Source organism: Paramormyrops kingsleyae, chromosome 4 (assembly GCF_048594095.1).
Source record: "Paramormyrops kingsleyae isolate MSU_618 chromosome 4, PKINGS_0.4, whole genome shotgun sequence".
In the NCBI taxonomy this organism is placed as follows: domain Eukaryota; kingdom Metazoa; phylum Chordata; class Actinopteri; order Osteoglossiformes; family Mormyridae; genus Paramormyrops; species Paramormyrops kingsleyae.
The window spans coordinates 26,658,281-26,671,797 of record NC_132800.1 but is presented as its reverse complement, the minus strand read 5'-3'; the positions used below and the strand labels follow the sequence as shown (position 1 = coordinate 26,671,797).

The window sequence follows — 13,517 nt, the reverse complement described above, 5'->3', positions numbered from 1 at the left end:
AAAACTCCCAAGTAGGGAGAAAAAAACCTTCTGCGAGGTCTCATTTAGAAATGGACAGATGAGGATAGAGGAGTGTGTAGAGGTGAGAGGGGACAAGGAGGGCACACAGTGACAAAGCAACATGGACAGTGTTTATTAGCCTTTGCACAACAACTGGCCAGAGGACAGTAACACAGGATGTGTCTGCATTTCTCAGCTGGACAAAATAAGAATGTGGTCAGCTGACTTCCCTGTTGGCATAAACTCGGACATCGTCTTCACTGGGGATTCCATCAGCTTTTTGCTAGAACAGGACCCCATATACATTGAGCACTGTTGTCCTACGGGATTGTGCAGATAATTGGTTTAAGGGCACATACATGGAAAGCTAAGTGACCTGCCACTTACGACACTGGGGACAATTTCATGATTTATAGTGGCCCTGTAAAGTGGCACAGTGGCGTTTTAGGGCTAGTAATACGAAAAGGTCAAGTAAAAGACCTTCAAAAATAGAAAATAGTACTCCCAGTGTCATGTACAGCATTAGCATTGTTAGCAACAAGGCAGCTCTTTGTTCAGCTAAAAGGGGGCTACAGCGATGTGGGGGGGACTTACTCTAAACTTGACTACAAATTTCCAGTTAGGCTTTTTAGTCTAGTGCCAGCCCAGTATCTTCACTTTTAAACTCAACAGGATTGACAGCTCACGATACAGATACCTTCTTAAGGTTCTTAAAGGGAAAAGGTATCGCTGGACTAGACAAAAAAAGCACTTAAATCCATCAGGCTCTACTTTCTACGTATTGTTTTTGTTTCTTTTGTTTTATTCCTACTTCTCCTTCTTGTCTTTCTTTTCTTTCTTGTCCTTTTTGTCTTTCTTCTCATCCCCCTCCTCCTCAGCCTCCTCGCCCTCGGGCATGTAGACGCTCACGGTGAAGTTGCCGTACTCCGTGCCGTACTTGTTCTTCACCACCAGGCTGTACTTGCCCGAGTCGACAGTGGTGACGGCGGCAATGGTGATGCTGGCAAACTTGCCCGCCTCGAACTTGAGGGCGTAGTGTTCGTCTGACACCAGCTCCTTCTCGTTCTTCATCCACATCACCTCAGGCGCCGGATTGCCCCAGATGTTTCCAGTGAGGTTGAGGGACTGCGCAGCACAGGAGAAGACCAGAGTCATGTGGTCCATGATAGGGGACAACATGTGACTTCTTACGTCACCAACCCAAATACAAGGTTACCTTGCCTTCCTGGATGGTGACCACATCTGGCAGCCCACCGACCACGCGAGCGCGATCTAGAAACAACGTTACACAGAACAATCAGAGAGATTGTGGCATGGGTCCATTTGCAGCATTCAAATAAGGCTGTCCAAATGCCTACTGGTTTTAGTACCATCATCCCTTTTGGTTCATGAGGGAGGTTATATGCAAACTAGCTACTTGAATAAACAACTAGCTATATAAATGTAACACTTTCCAAGATTTCCACTCTGCGTAATATTGCATTTAGGAAAATGAGTAATATTAATCCTGACATCTTCTCATCTGCTGTAAATGACCTCCCTTGTACCCATAGCATATCTTCCCCTGATAAACTGGTCTCATATTATAATTCCGAACTCCATAACCTACTTAATACATTTGCTCCAGTCAAACTTCGATCAGTCTCATTCACTCGCTCAGCTCCATGGTTCACTCCCACTTTGCGCCATCTTAAAGCTAAAGGACGCCAACTGGAACGCCTCTTCAAGAAAACTGGACTCACCATACACAAAGAACTGTACAATAATCATTTTCTGCTTTATAAGAACTGCATTGCCTCAGCCAAATCCACATACTACTCTGGTTTAATCTGCTCTAGTGAATGTAACCCTAAGTCTCTTTTTTCTCTGTTTAATAATATTACTAGGCCTCCGGACTTTTTTCCCTCCCATATGTATTCCACTGATTTTTGTAATTTTCTCATGTCCTTTTTTACATCGAAAATTTCTGATATCCACCTGCAACTTTTTGTAAATGGAACTGAAGCTCCTGAAGCAGACTCTCTGCCCCCTTTTCAGTTTCCCTGTCAGTCATTTACAAGCTTCACTCTCCCTTCCATAAATGACATATCTGTAATTATTCGGAAATCTAAATCGTCCACCTGTCCGCTCGACCCTCTACCCACTACTCTGGTTAAAACCTGTCTCCCCTCCCTGGCCCCCCTAATTACCACCATTATTCACTCTTCCCTTAACACTGGAATTGTCCCTCCATCACTCAAAACTGCTTCTGTTACTCCAATTCTTAAAAAACCAGGTGCAGATCCCAATAACTTCGATAACCTTCGTCCTATATCAAACCTCCCTTTTATTTCAAAAATTCTTGAGAAAGTTGTTGCCTCCCAGCTTCACTCACACCTCAGTAACCATAACCTCTATGAACAATTCCAGTCTGGTTTTCGCCCTCTCCATAGTACAGAAACAGCATTACTAAAAGTCACCAATGACCTCCTAATGGCGGCTGATTCTGGCCTTCTCACCATTCTCATCCTCCTAGATCTGACTGCAGCCTTTGATACTATTTCTCACAACACTCTTCTGAATAGATTATCATCCATTGGCATCAGTCATACTCCCCTTGCTTGGTTCACCTCATATCTCTCTGGCCGCACTCAGTTTATCCAACTCAAATCTCACTCCTCACGTTTATTCCCCATTTCAGCCGGTGTTCCCCAGGGTTCAGTATTGGGGCCTCTTTTATTCATTATTTACATACTACCACTCGGCCATATATTTCGGAAATTTAATATTAATTTTCACTGTTACGCTGATGACACCCAACTCTATATCTCCTCTAAACCTAGCTGCTCCTTTCCACCCTCTTACCTCTCAGACTGTCTAATGGAGATTAAATCATGGTTCTCCTCTAACTTTCTCAAACTCAATAGCAATAAAACTGAAGCTCTACTCGTTGGTACAACTTCCACTCTATCCAATTCCCATAGTTTTTCCATCAATATTGGTAATTCCACTATACACCCCTCCACCCAGGTTAAGAGTCTGGGCGTCATCCTAGATAGTACTCTTTCATTTCAGTCACACATTAGTCATATCACCCGGTCTGCATACTTACATCTGCGCAACATAAACCGACTCCATCCCTTCCTCACTCCCCATGCTGCTGCCATCCTTGTTCATAGCCTCGTCACATCTAGGATTGATTACTGTAACTCTCTTCTCTTTGGTCTCCCTAACAAGTCCCTCCGTAAACTCCAACTCCTTCAGAATGCTGCAGCTCGGGTAGTAACTCGTACCCCCTCCAGGGAACATATCACCCCAGTCCTTCAACAGCTTCACTGGTTGCCCATAGAAACTAGAATAGTATTCAAAATTCTAGTTCTCACTTTCAAATGCATTTACAAGCTCGCCCCTCCCTATCTGTCTGGCCTGCTTCACATTGCCACCCCATTCCGAACTCTCAGATCTTCATCTTCCACCCATCTTATTGTTCCGTCTGCCTGCCTTATCACCATGGGACACAGAGCTTTTAGTTGCTCTGCTCCCCGTCTTTGGAATTCACTTCCAGCGGATATCAGAAATATCGATTCTCTTCACTTGTTGAGGTCAAACCTCAAAACTGTTTAAGTTGGCTTATTCACGTTAGACCTATTGTTGTCTGATTATGTAAATAACTTTTTAATTATTTGTTTTTTATTTGTTTTATTGTTTGTTTTTATGGACTATGTAAGGTGACCTTGGGTTTTAGAAAGGCGCCCACAAATAAAATGTATTATTATTATTATTATTATTGAGTATGGTGATTGTTTTATTAGAGACTTTTTGTTGAGCTCTGGGATGGCTGACTTACTTTTTTCTGCAATGGCAGCAGCCCTGAGAGAAACAAGAACATAAACAGGTAGTTAGACGGTGTGATAGTCATTCCTAATGTCCTATACAGGCTGAATCAGTGAGGAGTATTAGCATGCTCAGAATCGGTGAGCGGAATGAGCATGCCCAGAATCGGTGAGCGGTATGAGCATGCTCAGAATCGGTGAGCGGAATGAGCATGCCCAGAATCGGTGAGGAGTATTAGCATGCTCAGAATCGGTGAGCGGAATGAGCATGCCCAGAATCGGTGAGGAGTATTAGCATGCTCAGAATCAGCGAGGAGTATTAGCATGCTCAGAATCAGTGAGCGGTATGAGCATGCTCAGAATCAGTGAGCGGAATGAGCATGCCCAGAATCGGTGAGCGGTATGAGCATGCTCAGAATCGGTGAGGAGTATTAGCATGCTCAGAATCAGCGAGGAGTATTAGCAAAGGCATCAGGGGCAATGTGTGATGTCAAGCTATACTATACTGCTATATTGAAGCCTTTTTATTACTACAGAGTGTAAATAATGTGTGGGTTTGTAATTTGTATATCTGGATTGATGATAAAATGCATGTCAGTGTTTTAGGACTCAAATCATGAAAAGACAGTTCCAGTTTTACAGCTTCTGGGATAATTTCTAACCATTTTGCAAAAAAATGAGATGCATGATAAGATGCATTGATATTTGGCCCCTTAGACTTAAAAAGGCATGAGGCCAGCCACCATTCAGAAGGAGGACGGCTGAGTTCATAACCCAGACACAGAAGCCCAGCTCATCGGCCAACGTACTTCAGCCTCTGGAACTCCTCATATGCCGTCTCCCACACTGGACCGGAATCAGAGAGACACGTCAGCAAGGTTACAGGACACATGCTAATCCCCAATGAATGACTAGCAGTGCGAGTGCTCTGCGATGTCACTAATCCCCAATGAATGACTAGCAGTGCGAGTGCTCTGCGATATCACTAATCCCCAATGAATGACTAGCGGTGTGAGTCCTCTGCGATGTCACTAATCCCCAATGAATGACTAGCAGCGTGAGTGCTATGCGATGTCACTAATCCCCAATGAATAACTAGCAGCGTGAGTGCTATGCGATGTCACTAATCCCCAATGAATGACTAGCAGTGCGAGTGCTATGCGATGTCACTAATCCCCAATGAATGACTAGCAGTGCGAGTGCTCTGCGATGTCACTAATCCCCAATGAATGACTAGCAGTGCGAGTGCTCTGCGATGTCACTAATCCCCAATGAATGACTAGCAGTGCGAGTGCTCTGCGATGTCACTAATCCCCAATGAATGACTAGCAGTGCGAGTGCTCTGCGATGTCACTAATCCCCAATGAATGACTAGCAGTGTGAGTGCTATGCGATGTCACTAATCCCCAATGAATGACTAGCAGTGTGAGTGCTATGCGATGTCACTAATCCCCAATGAATGACTAGCAGTGAGAGTGCTATGCGATGTCACTAATCCCCAAAGAATGACTAGTAGTGCGAGTGCTATGCGATGTCACTAATCCCCAATGAATGACTAGCAGTGTGAGTGCTATGCGATGTCACTAATCCCCAATGAATGACTAGCAGTGTGAGTGCTATGCGATGTCACTAATCCCCAATGAATGACTAGCAGTGCGAGTCCTCTGTGATGTCACTAATCCCCAATGAATGACTAGCGGTGCGAGTCCTCTGCGATGTCACTAATCCCCAATGAATGACTAGCGGTGTGAGTCCTCTGCGATGTCACTAATCCCCAATGAATGACCAGCAGCGTGAGTGCTATGCGATGTCACTAATCCCCAATGAATGACTAGCAGTGCGAGTGCTCTGCGATGTTGCTAATCCCCAATGAATGACTAGCAGTGCGAGTCCTCTGCGATGTTAGAGAATTGCACATGTACAGCTTAGTGGCTGTGTGGTCACCCAGGACCTCTAGCATTTTCCTTACAAACTTGATAAACACAGGAGCTTAAAGCGAAGATAACAGGACATTGGGATCAGCCAGGTAACCTACCTTGTCCTGTAAGGTCCAGCACTCTCTTGACCCCATCCTTGCCATCAAAGATGTTGATGGCATATTTGCCCTTGTCCTTCTCTGTGGGCTCATTGATCTTCAGCCACAGCTGCTCCTCTGTAACGCCCCAATGGACTCTATCCGAGCGCGAGATCTTAGTATCTCTATGAGTGGAAAGATTGTAGAGGTGACATCAGAGTGTACCAAATATTACATATTAACATAGAGACACTCATACAAACATCACACACACCATTGTCCTCGGGGACTCACTGACAGTCTACAACAAACATACACATACATACATACACACAGGCTCACAACAAAGACAAAGCCATTCCCACACACACTTGTGTAGCCAGTTTGAGGGGAGGTCCTCATTGTAGTAGACCACCGAGGTCTGGATGATGATGCCTTCAGCTGTGCTCGTCACTTGCAGCTCTGTGGATGAGTTGGCTGGACAGAGAATAACAGCAGAATGCAGTCAAATCCCTGCACTAAACACAGGAGCAGAAACCACTATGTGTTGTCAATGGTTGCATCAACTCACCAATAACTCTAAATACCTCATTCATCACCTCCTGGAAACCTGCAGTACATAAAACAAATTACAATTTATATATGGATCATCTCAGATGAAGACCTGAAGGTATTTGCCATCTTGGATACACCAGTATCTTCATTGTACACCAATATGCAAAGGTGGAGAAGGTTCAGAAAGTACAAATCCAAACCAAGATTTTGTTTCACCCAACCAGTTGAGTACTCTGTGACTGTGACTCTTTATACTTAACTGGTTGGTTGAAACAAAATCTTGGTCTGGATTTGTACTGAAATCTCCACCTCTGCCAATATGTCTTCAGAACATGCATCTATCAGATTATCTTGTGTTGAACAGAGCAGAACAATAGGGCATAAGACATTTCCTAGCACGACTGATCACCTTGTTCAGTCAGGTTCAGGACACTCTTGTCCTTTCCACGGTCATCTCTCAGCTTCACTTGGTAAATCCCCGCATCCTGCTTGGAAATCTGAACACAAGCAGAGAATTGTGGGATTTAGAGCAGCGTCGCTGCTGGCATGCAAGGCTATCCTTTATGAAAGGGGGACATCGGACCGCCATTGATAGGAAATCAATGACGTTGACACTGATAGAAAAGACTAGCTTTTCTCCTGCCCTGGGTGCTGCAGGCATCACAAGGACAACGTGAAAGACCAAATCGAGACACATTCTTTTTAAACACGCATGAACCACATCCAATCAAATGGAGACTTAGAAATGTTCCCGACTTTCGGTCTTGCCGGAATCTCCTTCGGTTCAGGAAAGTCTGCATCGTCCGAGTCTTTGTCTTTTTTAAAGCGCAGCTGAAATTAGACAGATGGGTTGCATTATTGCCACAGCGAAGCGTGATGGGGGTGAGATCTGCGTTTGCTACCTTGCAAACCATGGCTTTGCTTAGACACGTCCTCTCTCCGTCCACATGACCGCGAGGAACACCTAAGCGACCCTTCCCCCCTCTTCCTTGTTCCGTGATCAAACAGGACAGGTGCAGATATTGTATGTGAGGAAGTGAATCTGGAGAATTGGTGACTGACGTGTTTGTCTTTTAAGTTTTAGATTAAAACATCTTTTGGTGTTAACATATGTTGTGGGGAAGCAGGGCAAGCGGTATGGAAAATGAATGAATGAATGAGGAAGCATCTAAACTTACAGTGTTAGGTTTTAATTAATTTTTAAATGCCCCTAACTGAACAGCATGTGATGGGACACCAATGCAGGTAGCATGGTAGCATGAGTTAACTACTTGCCGTAGAACAATAGATCTCACCTTCGAGATGTTGAAGGTCAAAATGTCATCGATGTAGTTAATCTTTTCCTCCTCCTCTTCAATGTCCTGTTCATCCTTGGACCAGAATATTTCCGTCTCCTTCTTCATGTTCCCAACCTGCACAGAGTGAGAAAATTGTTGGAGGAGGTCAGCTTTCATCCACATTTCCAGCTAAGGTTAAGTATAAACATGGTGCACGTGTAAGGGACCAGTAGTCCTGTAATAAGGACAACAATTCTAAGTGTAGGACCTCACCTTGCATGTGAGAAGCACGTTGCATTCTGGAGTCACCTTGAAACTCAGGTATTCCACAAAATGAGGACCTGCAGACAGACACAACAACTTTCTTGTCAGTAAAGACACCAGGGACATCAAGGGGCCTTACACCTTTGACCTCAACTAACCATTTTGTTGCTATGGCAACAACATTCTCTTACCTTGTTTCCTAAACCACTCCTGTCTCCTGAACTCTGATTCCTTCTGCAATGTTTTGAAGTCTAAAAGCAACACATTCTCAGGTTATTATAGGAACTAAAATTATGATGGTATTAACATGTCTTATGGATCTGAATGCTGTGAAGAGTCTCCAGTGACGTAAACAGACAAGCATCAAGTAGAAGAAACTGTGTAAATGGGAATAAAAATGACACTAATGGTATAATTTAACGTATCACTCAAAATTCTGGACAGACTAATGATAGCATTAGGGATGATAATCACAGCTTGCTAAGGATTTTACTGGAAATGAGTCTTGAGGACTGATTAAAGGTCACGCTGTGTCCCCCATAGGAAAACAAGCCTCCTTCTCTGATTACAACAGAAGTGAGACTGAGTACCCAAGGGAGATGGAGCCTACTGTACCCTCTCCGATCAGCACCAAGCTGGAGGTGCCGGTGGCCTTTCCATCCACCAGATGGAAGCAGTATGTTCCCTCATCCTCCAGTTCCAATGACTCCATGAACATCTCAATGATTCCAGTGTTTTTGTCAAAGTGCATTGAGTATTTCTGAAAGACATCAATGGGGTTCCTTCAGGCATAAAGTGGATTGTCTGCATCTCGGTTTCTGCTAGATTCATAAGCTGTTCAGGGACTGTGTTTAGCAATAAGAGCATAAGAGGAAGAGGAACCTTTGCTTTTTGGTGCCCAGGTTCTTAGTTACTCACTGCAGCATTCACATCGCAGACCTGGCACAGTGTGCGACGAGGTTTTGGCCACTTACCTCGCCCTGGGTGAGCGGGACGTCATTGAACACATAGTCCACCTTGCAGTTGGCCGTCACTTTCTCTGCCTGCAGCCAGAGACGCACCCTGCCCTTTTCCAGCAGTTCCACAGCCAGGTCAGATGAGAAAGGAATAGCTATATAAGAAATGGAGGGCACAGAGGAAGGTGTGGGCTTAGCATAAGGAAGACCCATCTCACATTCACACAGCAATACTAAGCCCCTCTTTCACATACGCTTGGTTTGCTTCTTTTCTGCCAGCTGCCTAATACCTTGTAGCATATTGAGTAACTGGCAAGTAACAGACAAATGACTAATGATTTCCTTTGTCCATCATTGTTGATAGCGATTACTTGATGCATGATACTCACTGGGGAACTTGTGGTCATGGCTGATCTGCAGCAGACGTTTCATTTCTGTTAGATCAGAGAACCAAAGTCGGGTTCATACACAACACACATCACTATTAGGATTATGTGACTATCAAGAACAGACTCTGGCAACCTGTCGCTCCTGTCAACTTTTTGGAAAACATCATCTGAACATTCTTAAGGAAGTTCCAGTTTCAGGATTTCATTCATATTGACTCACCTTTCTCATCTAAGGTGTAGCTTGATGACACCCCATCTGTGTTGGTGACCACACAAGAGTAAATCCCCAGGTCCTCCAGTGATAGGTTGTTAAAGATGACCCGTGACCTAAGGTCAGAGCAAGAGTAATCCAAGACCCTGAATCTTCATACAATCCCACCCCCGTTAATGTACTTGGTGTCTCCATAGCACCACTGGTAGAGAAGAGGAACCTTGTGACCTCAGGGAGGACTGACATTACTATTCTCAGTTTATCTTGGTTGTTTTTCTGCTTGTCTTCACTCATGGTACTAGCCCTACAGAGGCTACCAGCAATGCATCTGAGTTTTGGACCAGTGGGGAAACAAGATGTATATAAGATACTGTTACAAATATATAGACCATAAGTGTGCAACTCACCTGCCACCCGAGGTCTGCATGGCGAGGCGGGAAAGGTCTGTGATCTCCTCATAGTTCTTAGACCACACAAACTTCGATTCTGCTGTCATCTCTGAGCACTCGAAGATCAGGGATATCACACCTTCGTCATCCACATCTACCACAATCTCTTTGGTACCTAAAAAAGAATCAGATTACCCCAATTACACCTGCCTACTGGTAACTCTGCTACTATCATTGGGCTGAATCAAACTGCAATGGGCTGTCTGTACGAGGCTGACTCTATCTCTAGTCCATTCTTTCTATCTTTGTGTAGTGACTCATCCCTCACATGTACTCCCAGCAGATGAAGTTACCTCACCCATACCTGACCTGTCATAGTTCTGTAATCCAAATCCTGCTTTTCCCATGATTCCCTCCTCCATACTGTGTGAGAACCTCCATTTACTGCATATAAAGACCTTCTTCATGCTGTCAAGACTCAGCCATATCAGGAGTAATCTGATTTTAATGAGCTATATGATCGCAGTCGCTGAAGATCGACCTTCCCTGCCTAGTCAGCCCTTTATGTGGGAAAGATGGTGGCTTGGAAGTGGCAGCCTCACCCGGACGAGTCTGGGCCAGGATGGGAGGAGTGAGCTGAGACAGGTGTCCAACTCCTGCAAGGTTCTGAGCACACACACGGAACACGTAGGAGGCTCCTTCCTTCAGTCCTGCGATCTGGACACACGTGCAGATGGATATTTGTAAATGCTTCCCAAACAAAGCGCACTGAAATGTCAGCCCCAGGGTACCGCCAGAGCCCACCTCTGCCATACCTGCAGGTATCTGCTTGTGGTGGCCTTCCCGTTGATGCCCCTCCAAGCACCGTCGCCAGCTCCCGCCTCTTTCATGTCCACATAGTATCCAGTGATGCCACTGCGACCCGTGAACTTTGGTGGCTCCCACAGAAGCACCAGGGAATTCTTCCGCACCTCAGTTACATGGAGACCAATAGGAGGTCCTGGGGACAGTGTTGGGCAGCTTTTCTACACAACCCCAAACGTAAGACGCCTAAACCAACTAGTGGCTAACAGCACAACTAGTGGTTATCATATTGCCTAGCCACACCAAGCAGTCAATGGTAGAATTGGATTCAGTATTACTGATAGCTGTAGCAACATCTACGTTTCTGAACAGGAAACGGTTGGATTATATCTGATGTAATCATATAATGCACAAAGGGTGGATAGGTCCTGGGTTTTGGTAGCATAAATGGAAACCCACCTGGCACAGTGATGGTGTATTCCTTACATTCAACTGCAACGTTAGGCACTGAGGCCTTGCTCAGACCTGCCATGTTCACTGCTCGCACCTGGAACTGATACTGCATGTTCTCCTTCAGGTTCTCTACCTGGAAGGGGAACACAGACAGGAAGTAATATTACCAAGAGCTGTAGCAGATGGCTGGAGGGGGAACTGGAACGGGAATGGGCCCCCAGTGTTGAGTCTTGAAGAACACTTTTCAGATTGCACCTAGCAGAATCCGAGAAATGTGTAGGGCGTACCTTGTAGGACCTGGCGTTGATAGCCTTGGTGTTGACCTCGTGCCAACTCCCAGGCACGCCCGCTGTGACCTTGCGCATATCCACAAAGTAGCCGGTGACCTCTGCCCCACCGTTAAGCTTGGGTTCCTCCCAGTCCAGCAGCATGGTATCCCGAACCGTTTCCACCACCCTGAGCCTCTGGGGCGGGCTAGGGGTCGCTGTGATGACAGACACTTAGGTCATCGTACCGCGGGAGTCCCATGAGACAGCTCATGTCACTAAGGCAGACACATGATCCATGTCATTACATTAGAAAAATACTGCTAATGGAACAAATGTTGTTTTGGAGTTTGGTAGTCAAAACAAAAGAGAAAGGTCTGTGAACTGATGAGTACATGTGGGAGCACATCATGACTCTTAAATACCCACAGGGGGACAGTGTCTAGCTCAGGAGGGTAGAGATCTGCACCCCTGTCAGGAGCACCTTAACCCCAACAGCTCCAGGGCTGCTGGCTGACCATGATGGATGACTCTAAGGTCTCTGAGCCTCACTTGCATGTCTGTTTGGACCAAAAGTGTCCCTCACTGTTGGGTCCTGGTTCACCAGAGCACATAGTCTAACACAGGGGTGTCAAACTGCAGTCCTGGGGGGCCGGAGCCCAGTGTAGCTTAGTTCTTTCCCTGTTCTACCACAAATGATTCAGCTCAAGAGCTGTGTGGTAATTGGCACGAGTTTGACACCCGTGGTCTAACGTGTGCTACTCTTCTTACAGAGTGTGACGCAAAAGTGAGTCATTCCCATCTCTGTTTTTGGGTGCCTTCTATCTGTCAGGTGTTCTACAGCCTCTTGCATTGTCAAACCAGTGTCTGGAAAAGGAATCAGCCACCATGTGTACACTAAGGATGTAATGTCAGGGAGCCTCCAGGGGGCAGTATTTCTCCTACCCAGCTCAACCACATGCAAGTACCGAACAGCCACATTAACAAACAATAAAAGTGTCATAACATCATGCCGTTTTCACTCCATAAGCAACAAAGAAATGTCCTCATGTTTCAGTTCGACCTAATATTTCTGCGTATCAGCAGCAGTCAGGGCCATCACTGGGGGGAGTATGTTTTCCTGGGCCCTGGACTGGGGGGGAGGGGGTGTTCGGCAAGGGGGCCCAAGGTGTTATTTTGTCAGGGGCCCCAGAAATGCAGCAGTAATTTGGTTAATCATGTTTTTGACTGCGATTTTGCACAAATCCTGAGATCTGCAGGGAAAGATGTCAGTTTTGAAATGAGTGTGTTTTTGGTTTAAAATGATTTATAGATCCTATGTACCACTGCTTTTCTGACCTCATTACCATCAGATTTCTTCTCTGGCTCCATTCAATCACTGAGAACCATCACTGGCCTCCCACAGTTTCTACTTATTGGGATGTCAAGGTACAAAGAACAGATGGGGACGCCCCCAGGACATACGTCACCTGCAGACCCACTGACTGTGAAATCCCATTGGTTCACACTGGATCATACTGGCAATGCCCTGGTTTGTGGCACTGGATATTGTAAAATTGAGACCACGAAATGGAAGAGGACAGTCTGCGAGGAATGAAGGTTTTTAGAAAAAACTGAAAATTCTCAGAGAGATGAGACAGGGAACAGATTTCTGAGGTGTGACGAAGCCAGTTAGCTTCCAGGGTCTCCTCACCTGCAGATCCCTCCTTTGCATTTCTCACCTCTCACCATGGTGTCCCACAAAAAAAACCTAATGGGGGAGGGAGGGGCATCCAGGTGAGAGGGGTTGCACCCCTTTCATAAGCCGCACCCCTTTCATAAGGCTGTGTATAACCCCATTGGCTTATGGCGCCCCCTAGAGGATTTAACAGACATTTGAAAGTTTACAAACAGTAATTCATTCAAACCAAAAAAAGTTAAAATGGGTACAATGGAAAAAATGACTTAATATTCTCCTCACTATGGGAACTGAAGAGGTGAAAAGTAATAATGGGATTGTGTCTTACAGACGTCAGGCAGGTGACATGCAGTGGAGATTAGTGTTCAAGAGAGACAGGCAGAATTCATGCAGAGCCATTCAAGCAAGAGGGTATAGCGTCAGTGATATGAGACACCTCATACATCATA

At 45.4% G+C, this 13,517-nt stretch overlaps 1 protein-coding gene across 2 annotated transcripts in view; it reads right to left on the bottom strand.

The window, feature by feature from the left end:
- Positions 1-109: 109 nt before the first annotated feature.
- LOC111852539 (myomesin-1-like) overlaps positions 110-13,517 on the bottom strand; it is a 28,570-nt gene continuing 15,162 nt past the window's right edge. For both annotated transcript variants that reach the window (XM_023828572.2, XM_023828575.2), the window contains 20 exons: positions 11,412-11,608; positions 11,131-11,257; positions 10,683-10,867; positions 10,470-10,584; positions 9,886-10,042; positions 9,488-9,594; positions 9,268-9,312; positions 8,897-9,033; positions 8,538-8,682; positions 8,114-8,173; positions 7,932-7,999; positions 7,677-7,793; positions 6,791-6,878; positions 6,398-6,436; positions 6,198-6,303; positions 5,848-6,011; positions 4,622-4,658; positions 3,827-3,849; positions 1,217-1,272; positions 110-1,125 (listed from right to left, as the gene is read on the bottom strand). In XM_023828572.2, the coding sequence (XP_023684340.2) occupies positions 808-1,125; positions 1,217-1,272; positions 3,827-3,849; positions 4,622-4,658; positions 5,848-6,011; positions 6,198-6,303; positions 6,398-6,436; positions 6,791-6,878; positions 7,677-7,793; positions 7,932-7,999; positions 8,114-8,173; positions 8,538-8,682; positions 8,897-9,033; positions 9,268-9,312; positions 9,488-9,594; positions 9,886-10,042; positions 10,470-10,584; positions 10,683-10,867; positions 11,131-11,257; positions 11,412-11,608 (2,291 nt within the window). In that variant the 3' untranslated portion in view covers positions 110-807. The remainder of the gene's footprint in view (positions 1,126-1,216; positions 1,273-3,826; positions 3,850-4,621; positions 4,659-5,847; positions 6,012-6,197; positions 6,304-6,397; positions 6,437-6,790; positions 6,879-7,676; positions 7,794-7,931; positions 8,000-8,113; positions 8,174-8,537; positions 8,683-8,896; positions 9,034-9,267; positions 9,313-9,487; positions 9,595-9,885; positions 10,043-10,469; positions 10,585-10,682; positions 10,868-11,130; positions 11,258-11,411; positions 11,609-13,517) is intronic.